We start from the raw sequence: 20,122 nt of genomic DNA, 5'->3' as shown, positions 1-20,122 counted from the left end.
GGCACTCAAACCAAAGCTTGATTGTTGGCATATAGCAGCCAAAGAGTGTGTATGTGTTAAGAAAGCAGGCAATGGCAAGCGAAAGAAGCACCAGCAAATTAAGCCAATGAGATGCTCATAACTGTTTCTGGCTTTAATTGTGAATCAGAACAGCCATGCAAATTAACAATATCTGTGTGTGTGTGTGTGTGTGTGTGTGTGTGTGTGTGTTTTAATATGTTTTTATTGACCTGTTTAGAGAGAGGAAGGGGGGGGAGGATAGAGATATAAAAACATGGATGAGAGGAAAACATCATCCATCCATTGCCTCCTGCACTCCCCCTGCTAGGGATGGAGCCCGTAAACAGGGCATGTGCCCTGACCCAGAATCAAACCAGTGACCTCTTGGTTCGGGGTCAACACTCAACCACTAAGCGACACAGGCCAGGCACTGACAGTTATTAAATATCCACACAGCCCCCATTTAAAACTAAAAGAGTAGAGTCTGCTCCGCACTCGGAACGGCCACCATGGCTGCCTACAAGCTGGTGCTGATCCGGCATGGCGAGAGCGTGTGGAACCTGGAGAACCGCTTCAGCGGCTGGTACAACACAGACCTGAGCCCGGCTGCTGCGAGATGCCGGCTGAGTTTGACATTTGCTTCACCTCAGTGCAGAAGAGAGCAATTTGGACCTTCTGGACGGTGCTGGATGCCATTGACCAAATGTGGCAGCCTGTAGTGAGGACCTGGCGTCTCAATGAGCGGCACTATGGGGGTCTGACTGGTCTTAACAAAGCAGAAACTGCTGCCAAGCATGGTGGGGCCCAGGTAAAGATCTGGAGGCGCTCTTATGATATCCCATCATCACCGATGGAGCCCGACCATCCCTTCTACAGCAACATCAGTAAGGATCGCAGGTATGCAGACCTCACCGAGATCAGCTACCCTCCTGTGAGAGTCTGAAGAACGCTATTGCCAGAGCTCTGCCCTTTTGGAATGAAGACATAGTGCCCCAGATTAAGGAGGGGAAAAGGGTACTGATTGCAGCCCATGGCAACAGCCTTCGGGGCACTGTCAAACATCTGGAAGGTCTTTCTGAAGAGGCTATCATGGAGCTGAACCTGCTGACTGGTATTCCCATTGTCGATGAATTAGACAAGAACTTGAAGCCCATCAAGCCCATTCAGTTCCTGGGGGATGAAGAGACCGTGAGCAAAGCCATGGAGGCTGTGGCTGCCCAGGGCAAGGCCAAGAAGTGAAGGCGAGCAGGCAGACGACCTTCCCAAGGACATCCTCTCTCCCATCCCATTCCTCTGCATCTCTTCTGTGCACATGTCACACTGACCACATCTGTAGGCATCTTAGGTTGTAGCTGCAGATGGGGACTGGTGGCTCCCAATTTTGTGTTAGCCATTTTGTCTCCTGCACCCACTCCCTTCATGCAATCTAGTCAGAATGGCCCTTCTGGGGTATGGGTCCTCAGTCTAAGCCAAGGGAGACTCTTATCTAAGAGAGTCCAGAGGTAATAACTCTTGTTTTTTTGCTAGTGTTTTGTTTATTACTAAGGACCTGCTTGAAAGTAGGGGAGTAAGGAGGAGCCATGTAAGGCGTGACCAATGTGTTCGTGAGAGCAGTCCTGTGCTATTCTGCAGTTAGGTGAACTGACTGGGGGCTCTAGTCATTCCAGTGGAAGATGAATGCCTGGTGATTCAAACAAACATTTCCTTCTTGACCCCAGAAAAGCTGGCTCCAGAAGATTGGGATCAACCCTGAATGTTTACGTGTTGCATTTACTTTACAAAAAAAACAAACAAAAAAAATCTACATAAAATACAAAACAAAAACCCTTCTGGGGTTTTCAGTGGCGGTTGAACTATTCCCACATGTGGTCATCATAAAAATAAGCCATTCCTCACACCAAGGTGGGATGAGCTCCTTGACTTGTAGGAGTTATCCTGCTGTGTTTTAGAATCCCTCCCCGGCATTGGTATTATAGTCTCATGGCAGTGAAATGTCTCTTGATCATGTCCAGGTGTGTCCTTTACTGTGTGAATTCTGAATCATGTTCCAGTTGCTTGGCCCTGCCACATGGGCCCAGTAAGCATTTTGAGCATAACTACCAAGTCTTTTTCAGATCAGTATAATAAAGGAGTGATGTGTAAATAAATAAATAAAACTAAAAGAGTAATCAGCCTGTGTTATGCTATTTATACCTTTTATAAAAATTCTTTCTCTTACCCACTTAGGGTTTCAATCGCAAACAAGATGAAGTTAACAGAAGTTAAAATTTTGTTTTAAACAGGAGAAGAAAATAAAATTTAGTATCTAAGTGCTTTTAGAAAGGAGTCTTTTTTTACTTTCTTACACTTCTGGCAGTCAATTGCTTTATTTAAAAAACAAGGCATTATATCAACCTCAAAAATCTTTATGAAAAAAATTTTTTAAAAGAAATCTTTAAGGCACAGTGCGATGGCGGCAGCTCCTTCAGGCAGCTGAAGGGGAATTTAGGCCCAGAAGATCCGAGTCCATCCGTGGTGGGGAGAGGGCAAGCGTGTTCGGCAGGAGCCACAGCAGGGGCGGCGCTTGGACTGTCCCATCCGCCCCCTATTGTGGCTCTGGGAGCGGCTGGGCGACTGGAAAGCCATGGTGAAAGCAGGCCGTGAGGGGGGCGGAGCCGGCAGCCCACCCGCAGTAGCGGCAGCGGCGGGCGCCGCCTCCCAGAGCTCAGACCCAGGAAGCGGCCAGGAGGGCAGGAGGGAGTCTGGCCCGCCGCCGCCATGGAGCTCAGAATCGGGAACAGGTACTGGCTGGGCCAGAAGATCAGCAGCGGCTCTTTCGGAGACATCTATCTCTCTATCTCGGTACGGACATTGTGGCGGGAGAAGAACTTGCAATCAAGCTTGAATGTGTCAAAACCAAACACCCTTAGCTCCACATCCAGAGCAAAATCTACAAAATGATGCAGGGAGGAGGAAGAGGCCCGCAGAGGACCCGGCCAGAGTGCTTGCCCTCCAGTGGCCACAGCACAAGGAAGTTTCTCAGGCACAACTTTTAAGGTGGTGAGGAGTAGAACGAGGTGACTCAGGATGTGGCCTTCATGGGGGGAAGGCGGGGGTAGGGGTGGGGGAGGAATAAAACTTCCCAACTTAAAAGCCTTGTTGACTATTAAGGCGCAGCACCTCTGAACTCCCAAGCTAGGGCACCCCTGTCATCTGCACAGGCAGGAGCACACCTCGGAAGGATCAGACACGTCTCTAGACGGAGCTCAGTGCCTGGGGCCAGCACTGCTTCCCGCCAGAACCCTGCTCTAGGAGCCGGTGCCACTGCCCCAGTCTTCCCTGGCCCTTCTCCAGGACCTGCCAGTATACCCGGACTCCGCCTTTCCCCACACAGATCCGGGTTCCCCCAGTTTCAGACGCACCCTCAGTGGCTGCTATCCAGGTGTAAGACTTGTGTTTTACTTTATTTTTTTTTTCCTGTTAATCCTCGCCTGAGGATATTTTTCCATTGATTTTTAGAGAGAGTGGAAGAGACAGGGAGAGACAGAGAGAAACATCGATGTGAGAGAGACGTCCTTTGGTTGCTTCCTGCACATACCCCAACTGGGGATGGGGATCGAGCCTGCAGCTGGGCATGTGCCCTTTGACGGGAATCAAACCTGGGACCCTTGAGTCCACGGGTTGACGCTCTATTCACTGAGCCACACCAGCCACAGGGCAGGCCTGTTTTAGAGAATGATTGCATCCAGAAAAGCGAGCGCCTCCTTCTGGGAGTGTTCTGTGAACTCACTGACCGAGATGGAGACCACGCTGCGCCAGGCAGAGAGGAAGTGGACATCACCTTGCCCAGAGAGCAGGGGCTCTGCTGTTAACCAGCCTTCTGCATGCGTCCCCGTGGGTACTGCAGGTCGCTTGTTGCTGACCCGGGGAAAGGGTCAGCGTGTGGTACACAGGGACAGCAGGTGAGGAGTGAGCACCAGTCCAGCAAAATGCACTGCAGCTCACTCTGCAGGTCCCCAACCACAGGGGTCTGGAAAAGGACAGATAAGCCCATGCTTCCCTCTCCTCCCCATAAATTCAAGATTTTACCCAAAGCTCTGGTTTCTAGCAGTGAATACAGAGTTGCATTCGTCTGTCTCCTAGTAAGCAACCTTGTGTCGACTCTGACAAAAGTTTCTTGCACCTTCATCTTCCCTTCCTTCCTCTCTCGACCCCATTGTCTACTGGCAGCCCCCTTTCCCCGCCCTTGGACTAGAGGTTAAAGCAGCTCTGATCCATCTAAAGGCAGGTGTCCCTGCATGAGTCCCATCAAGGAAAGACGGTCTGACCTTAGGAGGCTGGGATGGACTATTTCCGGCTTTTTCAGAATATTACACAAATCATTAAAGCATTATGGAGACACCCAGAAATTTAAAAAAAAAAGAAATCTTTATGAATGGTCATACAATTTTATAAACAGGATGAATTGAAAAATAAGTTTGGGGACTCAAGGCTAGGAATGTTAAGTTTTAAAACAGACCTTACCCAAATGACAGAAAACTAGCTCATTCATTTGTTAAAAAATGCTTTCCCCTCAAAAAAAAAAAAAAAAAACACAAATTTTCTTTAAAACGTATATAATCTCACCCGACCACAGGGCTCAGTGGTTGACCATCAACCTATGAACCAGGATGTCATGGTTCGATTCCCAGTTGGGGCACATGCCCAGGTTGCGGGCTCGATCCCCAGTGTAGGGAGTGCAGAAGGGAGCCAATAAATGATTCTCTCTCATCATTGTTGTTTCCATCTCTCTCTCCCTCTCCCTCTCCCTTCCTCTCTGAAATCAATAAAAATGTATTTTTTAAAAACAAATATATAATTTTTGATAAAAACAAAAGCAAACTTATCTACAGAAAATCATTCTGTTCTTAATTTTCTACTCACAATGGCATAATTTAAATAACTACAATCAATTTTATCTAAAAATTTTGGGGTTAAAATAGAATATTGGCTGTGAATTATTTTTCCCAAATTGAAAAAAATGTTATGGTTTCTATCTCAATGAAAGCTACATAGGAAAATACTTTAAACTTACTAAACATAATTGTTTTTGTTTTTGCCCCTCCTTTTCTAAATCCATATGCCCAATTTTAAATTAATGAATGTTAAATAGTAACATCATTCAAAATTAAAATAACTGGAAATTTATATCCTCTTTAATTACATTACATTTTAGTTAATAAGCCATATTTGTGGTATGCAGTACACAACACCTTTGCTTTTAATGTTTTCCATGACAACTACCTTCAACAAAATCCCGGATACCACCTAAACATAACCAGCTTTAGTAAAAACACTGAACCTGTTTCTGGAAATTTCCTAGTGTAAATAAGATCACAATCATTTTACTTTCCATACTAGCTTTTCTCTTCTGTTTATGACTAATAACTAGTCTATGTAATTTTTCATATAGCTAGCAACTGTATTATAAAATCCAAGCTATATCATGACTATTATGCAAGTTAAATAGCATCCTTGCCAAAACCGGTTTGGCTCAGTGGATAGAGCGTCGGCCTGCGGACTAAAAGGTCCCAGGTTCGATTCCAGTCAAGGGCATGTGCCTGGGTTGCGGGCACATCCCCAGTAGGAGATGTGCAGGAGGCAGCTGATCGATGTTTCTCTCTCATCGATGTTTCTAACTCTCTATCTCTCTCCCTTCCTCTCTGTAAAAAATCAATAAAAAATATATTTTAAAAAAATAGCATCCTTATACAAAGATGTATAGTCTTACTATAACTATAGTTTTAAATCTGAATTGTAATATATTCACATAAAAGCTTTACATAATGTAAACTATCTTATACCTTTTGTTTGCATTCATAACAATTTGATGAAAACAGGCTATTTATTAAAATTGACCAAGCCAAAAAAAATAGCAATGATACTTTTAAAATTCTTACCTCTGTAAGTCGAACTATCATGGCTTTTATTTTCACTGAGAATCCGACACAAATGCAAACTAGAATAAAACAAAAGTAGTCTGCATTAATTTCAAATCTTAACAAAGATGATCCTTACAGAGCAAATTATATCAACTAAAAATATTTAAAAATGTATTCAATGTCAACATCCATTAGTTCAGAATGAGAATAAAACAAACCTAAAAGCCATAATTGGTCAAAACTAGAGGATGCTAGTCAATCAATTCATTATTTTTAAAACTGGTAAAATTAACTAAAAAAATCAATCACTTATTCTGCCTTCATATATGAACCAACGGTTGATAAGAAATGTCTCTGTACTTAAGTATTTCAGCTAATAAATAATGATGGAATGATAGAATTACATTACCATTTTAAGACTCCTAATAAATTAAAAGACCTAGGCATCTATGAATGGCTGTTCACATTACAAAAAGAGACAATCAGACATTATGTGCTTCCTGATCCTGATAAAGGAATATTACCACCCATCTATGATGTTGACTTAAAAAAAAAAAAAAAAGGCACGACCTAAATTCAGACTGTGGAAAAGTCTATAGGACAGTGATGGCGAACCTTTTGAGCTCGGCGTGTCAGCATTTTGAAAAACCCTAACTTAACTCTGGTGCCGTGTCACATATAGAAATTTTTTGATATTTGCAACCATAGTAAAACAAAGATTTATATTTTTGATATTTATTTTATATATTTAAATGCCACTTAACAAAGAAATATGAACCAAAAAAAATGAGTTCGCGTGTCAGAGGTGTCATAGGTTCACCATCACTGCTATAGAACAATGACCCAATCTCTTCAACAAATATATTGCTAGGAAAAATAAAGGATGGTGGGGGATCCTCAGAGCAAAAAAGGCTTTAGAGACATATCAATCACAATGTATGGATCCTTATTTGAATCCTGTCTGAAACAAGTATTTTAAAAATTAACATTTATGGACCCTGGCCAGTTAGCCCAGTTGGTTAGAACATCGTCCTAATACACCAAGGTTGTGGGTTCAATTCCCATTCAGGAAACAGACAAGAATCAACCAATGAATGCATAAATAAGTGGGACAACAAATCAAGGTTTCTCTCTCCCTCTCTCTCTCTTCTGTCCTTTCTCTTTCTTTCTCTCTCTCTCTCTCTCTCTCTCTCTCTCTCAAACAAATTTTAATAACCTAACATTTATGAGTCAACTTGAATATATGAGTAAAACTCTATCTTTAAGAGATAGATGCTGAAATATTTACAGATGAAATTATATTTATCTCAACAGAATGGGGAAATGGGTGGTATATAGATGAAACAAGATTGGCCAGACAAGAAATATATAGAGAGAAAACTAGGCATACAGAATTAAAATGGCAATAAATAAGTACCTATCAGTAATAACCTTAAATGTAAAAGGATTAAATGCTCCAATCAAAAGACAGAGGGTAGCTGAATGGATACAAAAACATGATCCAACTAAATCAGGGGTCCTCAAACTACGGCCCGCAGGCCACATGCAAATACAAATATTGTATTTGTTCCCGTTTTGTTTTTTTACTTCAAAATAAGATATGTGCTGTGTGCATAGGAATTTGTTCATAGTCTTTTTTTAAACTATAGTCCGGCCCTTCAACGGTCTGAGGGACAGTGAACTGGCCCCCTGTTTAAAAAGTTTGAGGACCCTTGAACTAAATGCTGTCTACAAGAGATCCACCTCAGAACAAAAGACTCACACAGGATGAGTGAAGGAATGGAAAACAATTTTCCATGCAAATGGAATGAAAAAAAAAAAACTAGGGTAGCAATCTGACAAAATAGACTTCAAAATGAAGGCCATCACAAGAGACAACAAAGGTCACTTCATAATACTAAAGGGATCAATCCAACAAGAGGATATAACCCTGGTAAAGATATATGCACCCAATACAGGAGCACCTAAATATATGAAAAAACTTCAAGAGGACTTTAAGGGAGAGGTTAATAGCAAGATAGTTATAGTAGGGGACTTTAACACCCCACTGACTTCACTGGATAAAAAAAAAGCTGTGGTACATTTATACTATGGAATACTATGCAGGATTTTTTAAAAAAAAAAAAAAAAAGGATCTCTTACCCTTTGGGACAGCATGGAGGGACCTGAAGAGTATTATGCTAAGCGAAATAAGCCAGTCAGAGAAAGACAAGTACCACATCTCACTCATATGTGGAATCTAATGAACAAAATAGATCCAGAGACACAGAAGCATAGAACAGACTAGTGAATCTCAGAGGGAAGGAAGGAGAGGGTGGGTGGGTAGGAAGTGATCAACCAAAGAACTTGTATGCATAACCCATGGACACAGACAATAGGGCAGTAAAGGCCTGAGGCAGGGGGCAGGAATGAGCTAGAAGGCCTGGGGGGTGGAAGAAGGGGACATATGCAATACTTTCAACAATAAAGATTGTTTTTAATTGTGTACACAGCAAAGGAGACAATGAACAGAATGGAATGGAAGAAAATACTTGCAAGCCATATATCTGATAAGGGGTTAATATATAAGGAATATCTACAACTCAACAGCAAAAAAAACAAAAACTGATATAAACATGGGCAAAGGACTTGCACAGACATTTCTGCAAGGAAGACATACAAATGGTCAGCATGTACATGAAAAGATGCTTGACATCACTTATTATCAGAGAAAGGGAAATCAAAACCACAATATCACTTCATACTTATAAGAATGACATTATAAAAAAATAAAGATACCTGATAAGGACTGTTATCCAAAATATACAAAGAACTCTTAACAATCAACAATAAGAAAATAAACAACCCAATTTAAAAATGAGCAAAAGGCCCTAGCCAGGTTGTGGGCTCAATTCCCAGACTGGGCCCTTGTTGGAGGGAACCAATCAATGTTCTGTCACATCAATGTTTTTTTACCTCTCTCTCCCTCTTTCTCCTCCTCTACCTCCTTCTCTCTCCCCCTTCCAATCTCTAAAATCATTTTTTAAAGAGAAAAAAAAGTACTGATCTGAAAGCCAAAGTGACAAATTTGACTATATTAAAGTGCATGACTTCTGATTATCAAAATCACCATTGTAAGAACGGAACTGCAAGCTAAAGAATAACAAGATATTTGCCACACATACAGTGTTACCCACAAAAGATGCCAATACAAACTTATAAAGAACTCCTACAAAACAATGAAAGAAATGCAATAGAAAAATGGGGGAAATGCCCTAGCTGGTTCGGCTCAGTGGGTAGGTAGAGTGTCGGCTGGTGGACTGAAGGGTCCCAGTTTAATTCTGGTCAAGGGCACACGTCCTGGTTGCAGGCTCAATCCCCAGTAGGGGGTGTGCAGGAGTCAGCCGATCAATGATTCTCTCTCATCATTGGTGTTTCTATCTCTCTCTCTCCCTTCCTGTCTGAAATAAAAAAATATTTTTTAAAAAAAGAAAAAATGGGAAAAGATACAAAGACCTTTCACAAGAAATAAGAAATCCAGCCCTGCCCGGTTTAGCTCAGTGGATAGAGTGTCGGCCTGTGGACTGACAGGTCCCAGGTTCGATACCAGTCAAGGGCATGTACCTTGGTTGCGGGCACATCCCCGGTGGGGGGTGTGCAGGAGGCAGCTGATCGATGCTTCTCTCTCATCAATGTTTCTAACTCTCTAGCCCTCTCCCTTCCTCTCTGTAAAAAAATCAATAAAATATATTTTTTAAAAAAAAAGAAATAAGAAATCCAAATGACCAATAACGTAAAAAGATGTCCATGAAAATATAAGGCCCAATAAAATACCATTAATACATTATAACATTGACAAAAATTTAAAGTCTGACAATATTAAATATTAGCCAGGATGTGAAGCAAGGTGAACTCCCATATACTGCTGGTAGGAGTATATTTTGAAATAGTTTGGCAGTATCTAGTAGAGCTGAGGTTAATCACAACTAGAACCCAGCAGTTCTACACTTAAGTATATATCCCACAAAAACACATGATTATATATACCAAGATACTTATACAGAAATGTTTTCATTGGCATTGTTGGTAATAGTTAAAAACTCAAAATAACAAATTTGTCAATAGCGTAGGAGATCAACAAATTGTGGAATGGATCATCTTGAAACTGAAAATCAATAAACCACAAACACTTGCAAAAACATCAATGGATCCTAAAAGACATAATGTTGAGCAAAAGCAGCCAGATAAAATACACACCCTATGATTCCAATTATATCAAGAACAACTTAAACATACTGGGTAGTAAAATTGTAAATAAAAATGAGGACGAGAAAGCCATAAATGTCAGGACAATGCTACTTCAGGGAAGTAAAGAAGAGTAAAATCAGCAAGAGTGGTTATGTTGTCTTGACTTGGGTATGAGTTACATGGGTGTGCATCCTAGAGAGTCTTTAAACTTTACATTTAAGTTTTATGCATTTTCTGTATTTTTTTAATTTCACAATTTAGGAAAAGAAATACAAGGTGCACAAGGCTCTAACAAAAAAGAACCATCTCCCTCACAATTGATCTTTCTTTCTTTCTTTCTTTCTTTCTTTCTTTCTTTCTTTCTTTCTCTCTCTCTCTCCCTCCCTCCCTCCTCCTCCTACTTCTTCCCTCCTTCCCTTCCCTTCCCTCCCTCCCTTCCACTTTCTCTAAAAAAGATGAATGGAAAAAAATATCCCCAGGTGAGGATTAACACCCTCTCTGTAAAATCAATAAAATATCTTTTTTTTAAAAAAAAAAAAAAGAGAACCAATGAATGCAGATGTTTCTTACTCTTGTGTCTAGCAATACTTTTTCTATAGTCAATAAAATAATTTTAAAACTTATATATCACACCTAAGGTGAAATATGATGCTACATTATAATCATCCAGAGAGATTATCTACTTTGCAGATTATCCATGCCCTTGAAGCTCACTTCTATGTCTTCTGATTATTTCAATCCTCCATCATCAGGATGAGCAGTTTAAGGTTGTTAAAAGTCAGTCAACTTTTCCTGGTCAACAATTCACATGTAGGTCTTACAAAATTATTTTCAAAATCAAAGAATAAAAAGGCCTTGCCAATGGAGAACAATTGTTAAATTAAATCTCATAACTGAAAATATAATTTAGTTTTGTTTTTAACCAACTCCTATTTTTTAAAAAAATTTCAGAGAACACTGTAGAAATGGTAAATTAGCCCTGGCTGGTATGGCTCATTTGGTTGGGCATCTTCCTATGCCCCAAAAGGTTGTCTGTTAGATTTGAGTCAGGGCACAATGATCCTGGGTAGGGGGCTGGTAGGGGGCAGATAGGGGGCCTGCAGGAGGCAGCCAATCAATGCTTCATTCTCACATCAATGTTTTTCTCAGTCTCCCTTCCACTCTCTCTAAAAAAAAAAAATCAATAAGCCCAGCCAGAGTGGCTCAGTGGTTGAACATCGACCTATGAACCAGGATGTCATGGTTTGATTCCAGGTCAGAGCACATGCCTGGATTGCAGGTTTGATACCCAATGTGGGAAGTGTAGGAGGCAGCTGATCAATGTTTCTGTCTCATTGCTGATGTTTCTGTTTCTCTCTCTCTCTCTCTCTCTTCCACGCTCTGAATATTAATAAAAAAATTTAATTAATAAAAACTATTTTTAAAATTAAATGAACTTTAAAAAATGGTAAACTGATTTAAGTTTGACCCCAAGTATTTAACTACTTCCCTGAAGAACAAAGATTGCCGGGGTCTAGCCCCAGCGGGTCCAGGGGTCCCCAAAGGTGTAGACGGAGTCGGCGAAGAAGGAAGGACACGGAGACAGTGTTCAGTTGATCAGCAGCCTAGCCAGGATCTCCAGCCAGGATCTCCAGCCAAGTTCTGGTCTGGATCTCCAGAGAGGTTCTGCTTCGGATCTCCAGCCAAGTTCAGTCACCAGGTTCTAGTCAGGTTCTCTTGCCATGTTCTATAGTCAGGTTCAGTCCAGGATTTATTGCCATGTTCTCTCCAGCGAAGTTCTTCTGTCTCCAGGCTCCATGTAGGTTCTGTCTTCTGAATTCTGTGTTCTAAGTTCTCAGTGTTTCTGTCTTGTTACAACTGTATTTATACCAGTTGATTCAATCCTATCAATCTCTATTACAAAGGTTAGGGCGTTTCTTATCTCCATTCCAGGGAGAAAAGATTATGTAGTTTAAGCATGATTGTTCGTAGTTAAAGGGATTAATTACCCGCCTGGCACTTAGTTGAGGGGTTTTATTCCCTCCCTAACTTCAGGGGAAAATCCCTACCTGGGGATTCAACCTTTCTCGGAGAGGTGACCTTGGTTAAAACACAGAGCCAAGAAGGTGAGCAAACATATTAAGAACCGTATGCCATATATGCCAGGTCCCTTGAAACAGTAAGGATGGACCGGCTCCCGACAAAAGATGGGCTTTCCAATGTGTTGAGAATAGTGGTTAAGCTTCTAGTTTCTCAAAATATATTAAACCTGCCACAAGCTTACCTGGAATAGGAAAGCAAAACCAATCTTCCTTCCAGTAGGTAATACAAAAATATCATCCACTTCAGACTAGTATCAGAGAATATAACCTAAAAATGTCTGCAACCTAGCTCTTTTTAAGAGTAATTATATAAGGAAGTACATCAAGCCCTAGCCAGTTTGGCTCAGTGGACAGAGTGTCAGCCTGCAGACTAAAGGGTCCCAGGTTCAATTCCAGTCAAGGGCACATACCTTGGTTGAAGGATCCTCCCCAGCCTGGGCCCATACAGGAGGCAACCAATCAATGTATTTTTTTCACATGGATGTTTCTCTCTGTCTTTCCCTCTCTCTTCCACTCTCCCTAAAAAATCAATGGAAAAATATCCTCGGGTGAGGATTAACATAAATAAATAAACAAACAAACTCAACTGGTTTCCTTTAAAAAAAAAAAGCATATCAAGACTGCTTTAATATTTCCTATAAAGTATTAAAACAATTTCCCCTTATAGTTCTCACTGTCCCCATGGCTTCAATTCTCTTTAAAACAGTGGTTCTCAACCTTGGCTGCACATTAGAATCACCTGGGAACCTTTTTTAAAATCCTGATTTCTGGGCCTCATCCTCCGGAAATTGTTTCTTTGTTACTAATGTTGTGGCCTCACCCCATAACAAAGAAACAGAATTTCTGGAGGATGAGGCCCAGAAATCAGGATTTTAAAAAAGGTTCCCAGGTGATTCTAATGTGCAGCCAAGGTTGAGAACCACTGCTTTAGAATGTAGTACCAGGAAAACTGTCTTTGACAGAAGAATGTAATGAAATCAAGTAACTCAACTTTCACTTTGTGCCCATAATAAAAAGCAAGGCCAACTAGTCTTTATGGCGAATATTTGTGCTTATTCACATTTTTAGTTGCTTCATTTTCTGTTTGTTATGCTTAATGCATGTCTTTTGTGATAATCCTCCCAGTGGGGAGGGATTGGAAATGTCCAAATCCCACGTAATCTAATGATATAGTCAATGATACATAATTTTAAGAATTGAAATATGCCATCTTATCAGTCACAAGACCACAAACATATTCATTAGGATACAGATAATAATGTCAGCATAAGTTATTAATTATCATCTCAAATATTTGCTCAAATTATGTAAGGAATCATTAAGGGGCAATTAACTTGCATAACAGACACTGTACTTTTATTTCCCTAGTACAAAACAGTTCTTCCTTTGTTGTAGGAGAAAACTAAAAACAATCACTAAGAAATTTCCTCCAATCAGTAGATTTGTATGTGCTCTTCTCTCTAAGTAATCCACTAACAAAAGATCACAAAGTATCCTTAAAGAAACAATTACATTTCTGTATGCTACATGTCTTACTACACCTGTTGAAACACTTTAGTACTCTGTCCTAAATGATTAGGGGAGAAACAAACTATCTCTAACAGTTGCCCATTTTAATGTGACTTTAAAAATAACAGAATATTCTGCCTCAGTCCAAATTCAAATAATTATTTCAGTCCCTTAATAACCTCCAAATAACTGAGTTTACCACTTTTTCCACTTTTAATACAGTTTGGTACTATTGTGGAGATGATGTCTTAGGTCCCTGAGAAGAAAGACAGAATCTACTTTCTGTTATGATCTGTGGGGGGAAAAAAAGAATAAAATATCTTATATTCTATCAAGGACTTAAGTATTTTTGTGAGTACTTCTTAACATGAATATTTAGTTTTCCATCTTAGTTGTTCTCATTTTGCAGTAAAAATGGAAACACTGCATAAGCTGGACTACTACTTTGATTATAATCAACATCTAAAAGTTGGTTTCACCGGTTTGGTTCAGTGGATAGAGCATCAGCCTGCAGACTCAAGGGTCCCAGGTTCGATTCTGGTCAAGGGCATGTACCTTGGTTGCAGGCACATCCCCAGTGGGGAGTGTGCAGGAGGCAGCTAATCAATGTTTCTCTCTCATCTATGTTTCTAACTCTCTATCCCTCTCCCTTCCTCTCTGTAAAAAATCAATAAAATATATTTTTAAAAATAAATAAAAGTTGGTTTCACACATAAAAAACTAATGTCAAGCTGCACTTTAATTCTTAAAAACAAAACAAAACAAAAAAAAAGAGTAAATTTGGTTAAGCAAAGTGCTACCTCTATTATCACTGTTAGAAGAGAGACATAACCACAAAAATGAATATTGGGACATGTAGTTTTATCTTGAAATATATGCATTTATGAAAATGAAAACATGCATTGAGGAGAAAAGAGAACAGGAAATATTTTTTAAAAAGACAAGTTCCTGCACACAAGTGCATTAATAGCTCTCACTCTACCTTATTGTAGAATAATTTAATTTTTCTAATAAAGCCATAGCCTATAAAATCTGATATTGCTACAACAATTTCTGAAGAATGCATTTCTCTACCAAGAAAAAAGACCAAGACTAATTAACTTGTGAATGCAAGTCAAAATGAGAAAATAAATGCCAAATGAAAACTAAGACATGAAGGTTTCAGATAAAGCTTCAGCTGAATTTAGAGTACCTTTTAAAGAAAAAGGAAAAAATAATAATAACCAAAAAAAGATTCAACTACCAAGACTAAAATTTCTTAGAATGATTATTTGCCATAAAGTCTCTCTTCGTATTTCCCTCCAACAAATTCAGATCAGACATCACTTAATGAACATCCATATGTACTTAGATAAGTTCTGAAACATGTAAAGTCATTTAGCAACAGAATAAAAATGGCAACCAAAACATTTGGCGATTAAATTTTAAAATATTATTATAACTACCAATAATTAATAAGACCTAAAAATTCTAATTGATATGTAAATTTTTAAAAGAATTAAGTCCTTCAAACAAATAGATGATATCCAACAAATATAAGTATTTCAAAATTAGATTCCGTATTGACATGAGGCTAACATCTTCAGATTAAGAGCTTGTAACATAAACTCTACATCAAGGTTCCTTGTTACACAAACAAATGCTGAGCTCACTATGCTAATAATTTTTACTAAAAACATAATCTCCATTGGATGTACCAATACAGGCAAGTTTATTAGCTTAATCATAGCAAGCCCTATGCTAATACGAAACTATCAAGAAAGTAAAACTCTAATTCCAAAATTAAAGTGATTAAAGCCATATCCTGCATATTTCACAGTATTTGAGTTTGCATTTAGATGTGAAACTTGTAAGAGTAGTTCTAAGTGTTACTGGAAAGGACACTTAATTATGTTTTGGTAGTCCTCCTTTGTCTTTTTGATAGCTCTTGAAAAAAAACATTTTAAGAGTTCTATAATTTACCACGAAAAACATAATCAGTATCCCTGAAAGGTTAGCTAGGTATGTGATGAACCATTCAGATAAGCAAAATACAGGTTTTTTTCTACTTAGTTACCTAACAAACCTTATTCTTCAAAGCCAAGACTTTCCCTCTTAATAGACAGTTGCTTTCCATGAGGCCCAATTAAGAATTGCCCTCTCTTAAAGTTATAAAATGCCCCATATATCACATATGTTACTTTACCACTATGATGCTGAAGTTGACTACAACTCCCAGAATAAACTTATATTGGTAAGAAGTGACAGCAAGAAATGAAGCTCATGAAAGCAACATTTTTTTAAAAGGTAATTTTCAGTTAAGCTAAAGCTAATCTGCTCATTCATCTTGTTAAAAAGGAAAAATCCACCCTACATATAATTTTAAATATTGATCATATTCTGAAAGCCAAATCTATAAATGATTCACTAATAATTTGGTGGCACATTACCTTTGGGTTTTTTGGGTTGTTGTTTTTTCTTTCTGAAGAGAACATATCCTCAAAGTTTTATTGTCACATAACAAAATATGAAGCTTAGAACTGGATCACTTGGCCCTTTCTCTTATTTCCTCCCAGTTCAAAATGCTTGCATCTCTTAATTGCCAGCATTCTCTTAGATCTGCAGTTGGGCTCAATGCATTCAAGCCTCAGCACAATCTTCTTTGTAGTTTTAGCCTTTTTTGCTTAGTCTGTCCACCATAGCCATTCTACTTCCTGTCATAACACCGCAGTCTCTGCACACACAGAGTATCCTTGCCCTTCTTGTACTGTGTTACATTGTTGCGTTGATGCTTGCCGCACTTCTTACAGAAAGTCCAGCATGTTGCAGGAATTTTCACTATGATTTTGAGAGCACTATCAACATGGAAAAAGCTTACTTTCATTTTTAATATTTCCAGTACCTGGTTTATTTTTAAGAGTCTGTTTTCAGACAAAGGAAGTGATGTTTTATAATATAGTTACAATACCATTTGTTCTAATAAAATGAAAATGCTAACATCTATCTTTTGCAAGATCCAAAAAATCCAAGGTTAGACTATGTGTAACAAAGTTTCAATTAAAGGAAAGGATTACATGGTGATGTGTTTGACTAAATTATTTCATTATGTCACACAACTAGCAACTTTAAACTCTCTTTACATAATACAATTATAAAACTGACTATACTGATTTGTATCTAATTCAAATTACATTGCACAAGCCATGGAATAACTACATAGATGTTAAGTAAGTTTTGAGCAGGTCTTCAATCACAGGAACTATGACAGTTAGCATGGATCGTGTAAATATACATAAAGTGAGACCAAAACTCCAATTTTACTACATCACTTTGTTTTTCTCCAAAGGCTGCCAATCAGAAGCCAAGCAGAATTTCACCTCCTACCCCTAAAACCACTCATTCCAAGGTGGAAGTAACGATAGTAAAACTGTCAAAAACAGCTGGAAGGAAGAAGTTGAACAAGCTACAAAAATGAGAGCTCCTAAATAAGTTGGCTTTTAAAAGCAAACAACAGTGGCCCTGGCCAGTGTGGCTCAGTTGGTTGGGCATCGTCCAGTACACCAAAAGGTTGCCTGTTTGGTTCCTGGTCAGGGCACATGCCCAGATTGGGGGCTCAATCAGCAGTGGGGGTTGGGGGCATACAGGAGGCAGCCAATGTATTGTTCTCACATTGATGTTTCTGTCTCTCCCCCTCTCCCTTCCTCTCTCTAAAACTCAATAAAAAGTAATTTAAAAAGTAGTCAACAATGAACTGATTTATCCTAATAACTGATTTACCCTAATCTAATATACATAAAGATGATGGTTTGGTTTGGTTTGGTTTGGTTTGTTCTGGTAACTTCCCATCCTGCCTTCCCTGCACACAAGGGACCTAAATAGCTATGTGTTAACTAGCAGTATAAGGATTTAGAAAATGTTCCAAACAGTTAAGAAATGAATATATATCTAATTGACTTCTCTTGCAGTTAATAAGCTAATAAGCACTCTAAGCATATGCTAGAAAGTGTGGGGAGGCGGGAGGCAGGACAGTTGAACCAAAATAAATGAGACAGTCCCCACTCTTCAAGGATCTCTCAATTCATTAAAGAGTACCCATAAATGAGTCAGGGACCAATTAATTGCTAACCTAAGTGGTACAGACTTTAAGTGCAAGAGCTATCCAGTAAGTTTAAATATCTAAAGATTGGAATAATATTACTTTTAATAGCTATCACTTGAGCACTTATTATAAGCCAAGTGCTTTACAGGCATTATTTAGTCTACACAACACTCCTTTGAGTACTTCTTCCCAATTTACTCAAGGGGAAACTGTCAAAGTGGTTAAGGAACTTATCCAAGGTCACTCTGCTAGTTAAGTGGCTAAGCCGGCCGCTTACTCAGCCAATCGAATTCTAGAGCTCATACAGTTAAGTAAAACAGTGAGACAGTGAGAGGGCGGGGGGGGGGGGGGCCGAGGAGGGCGGGGTACAGGCAGACGATGTTACACGCGCACGGGTTCCCTGCGTTTAGTTTCATTCTAAGTAACAAAGTTCTAACCGTAAACTGCACGAGTAACGGTAAACGAACCACTGAGGGGAGAGGGCGGGGGGAGTGGGCAACGACGGTAAAAATGGCTTGCGAGTTAACTGTTACAGGATCAAGCTTTAGCTAATAAAGCGATTCAAAGAAGGAAACTAGAAATAAGTTATTTGCGTGTTGTTGTTTTTTAACCTGGGGTTCGTCTGGCTACTTAAACCATTTTTATTTTCTAGAAGAAGCGCTGAAATTTTGGGCCAGGAAACCTCGGGTATGACAAATTACTGCTATGTATGACTCGGGTGGGGGGAAAGTTTTATGACTTAAAGGAATCGCGTTATTCTGGGTATTCGAGAACCTTGGAGATTTGCCAAAATGAGTTGCAGTCCCAGGACAAAATGGGGTTTAGGAAACATTGCATGACGAAAGTTGAGTCCGACACGAAATGGCTCTAAGGTGAAAAGACGGAGTAAAGAAATGCCGGTAGGTCTTCCGGGAAAGCGGCAAGCCCCGCTACACCCCTCCCTCGGCAGCGGCGCCGCGCGAGGCCGGGACAGTCTGACAGACCGCTTCGCGGGAGGCCCTAAGGTGAAACGCGGGGCTCTCCGCAACGCCCGGGGAGGAGGGGAGTCCGGGGTGGTTCGCTCTCCTCGGACTTCGAGCTGAGGAGTCGCCAGCCTCCGAACTGCGGAGTCGAACGGGTGCAGAGTAAAGAAATGGGACGTGAGAGAGAGGGGGAAAGTCCGAACCTCCCCGGCGCGGCCCCGTGAAGAGAAAGGAACCAAGGGAGCTCAAACGAAGAAGGGGACAAAAAAGCGACAGAGCGGGAGCGCGGGGACCCGAAGGGGCGACACGGGAGTTCTGCTAACAGACTAAAGGAAGGCGGCCCACTGAGGGGTGAGGCGATTTAAGGGAGGCCACGGAGGGAAGGAGGTTGGCGGTGGTTACCGGCACCTCTACTACCACAGTTCTAAACTCCTGGCCAAATGTCCACACCCGCTGCCCGGATGGGGGAGGGGGCACACCTCTTCCCCGCCCCCAACCTCCCCCAACTGGGGAGAACGCTGTGACACTGGGGCCCGGCCCGGCCGTATCCCCGCCTCCAGTTCCAACACTCACAATTCGCCTCTCCCTGTTTTCTCCCAGTTCTTTATCCACTCTACGGGAACCAACACCGTCGCGGCCGCCATCTTCCCCTCACTACTAGCAGGAGCCCGGATGTGTAGCATGCGAGCGAGGGGTCAAAGTGAAGCCCCGCCCACTAAGAATGCCGGGAACTGCGAGTTAGCTATTCGTTTTCCCGCCCCAGTCAGTCATCTCCGTCCCGCGGAAGCCCGAGGCCCGTGGCCAACGACGTCGCCCAAACCCGTGGGTCCCTTCGCAGTGACGTCGCGGGCCGCGCCTTCCGCCACCCTAGCCCTCGCTTCCCTTTCCCCAGGCCAATTCGTAGCCCTTATCTTCTTCCGTAGTCTCAACACCAGGCAACTAATTCAAACATGTATTTCTAAAGTACCTAATATGTGCTAGACACTGGGAATAGAAAAACAATAAACCATGATGCCTATGTTTAACAAGTTTGCCATTTGTGGGAAAGAGAAACATATAAGCAGGTCAATTACAATACACCTTGCTACATGCTGAGGTAAAGAAGTTACTGAAGGAAAGTGTAGCCATTTACTGTGTCAAACATGCTATTACAGGGAATACAATATAACGAGTAATGCTTACATTGCCACTAACAAAGTATCTCCCACTAAACCCTAACCAGCTCGATAGCTCCCTGGGTTCGAAAATCGTCTGGATATCCCAAGGTTCTGGATTTGATCCTGGGTCAGAGCAGATGTAAAAATCAACCAATAAATGCATGAATATGTGGAACAACAAGTTAATGTTTCTCTTTCTTTATTCCTT

General features: G+C 40.6%; 1 protein-coding gene and 1 pseudogene across 15 annotated transcripts in view; one reads left to right on the top strand and one right to left on the bottom strand.

Annotated features, from left to right (window-relative positions):
- Nucleotides 1-19,462, bottom strand: part of THOC2 (THO complex subunit 2) — a 120,902-nt gene extending 101,440 nt beyond the window's left edge. For all 15 annotated transcript variants that reach the window (XR_009450606.1, XR_009450607.1, XM_059679258.1 and 12 more), the window contains exons 1-2: nt 19,331-19,462; nt 5,919-5,977 (exon numbers count right to left, since the gene is read on the bottom strand). Coding sequence is in view for 13 of the 15 variants with exons in the window: in XM_059679258.1 (XP_059535241.1) it covers nt 5,919-5,977; nt 19,331-19,440 (169 nt within the window). In the remaining 2 variants the exon portion in view is untranslated. The remainder of the gene's footprint in view (nt 1-5,918; nt 5,978-19,330) is intronic.
- Nucleotides 510-1,397, top strand: LOC132223367 (phosphoglycerate mutase 1-like; annotated as a pseudogene).
- Nucleotides 19,463-20,122: the final 660 nt, after the last annotated feature.

The sequence above is a fragment of the Myotis daubentonii genome, chromosome X, assembly GCF_963259705.1.
Source record: "Myotis daubentonii chromosome X, mMyoDau2.1, whole genome shotgun sequence".
NCBI lineage: Eukaryota > Metazoa > Chordata > Mammalia > Chiroptera > Vespertilionidae > Myotis > Myotis daubentonii.
This window is presented reverse-complemented; position numbering and strand designations above follow the sequence as displayed.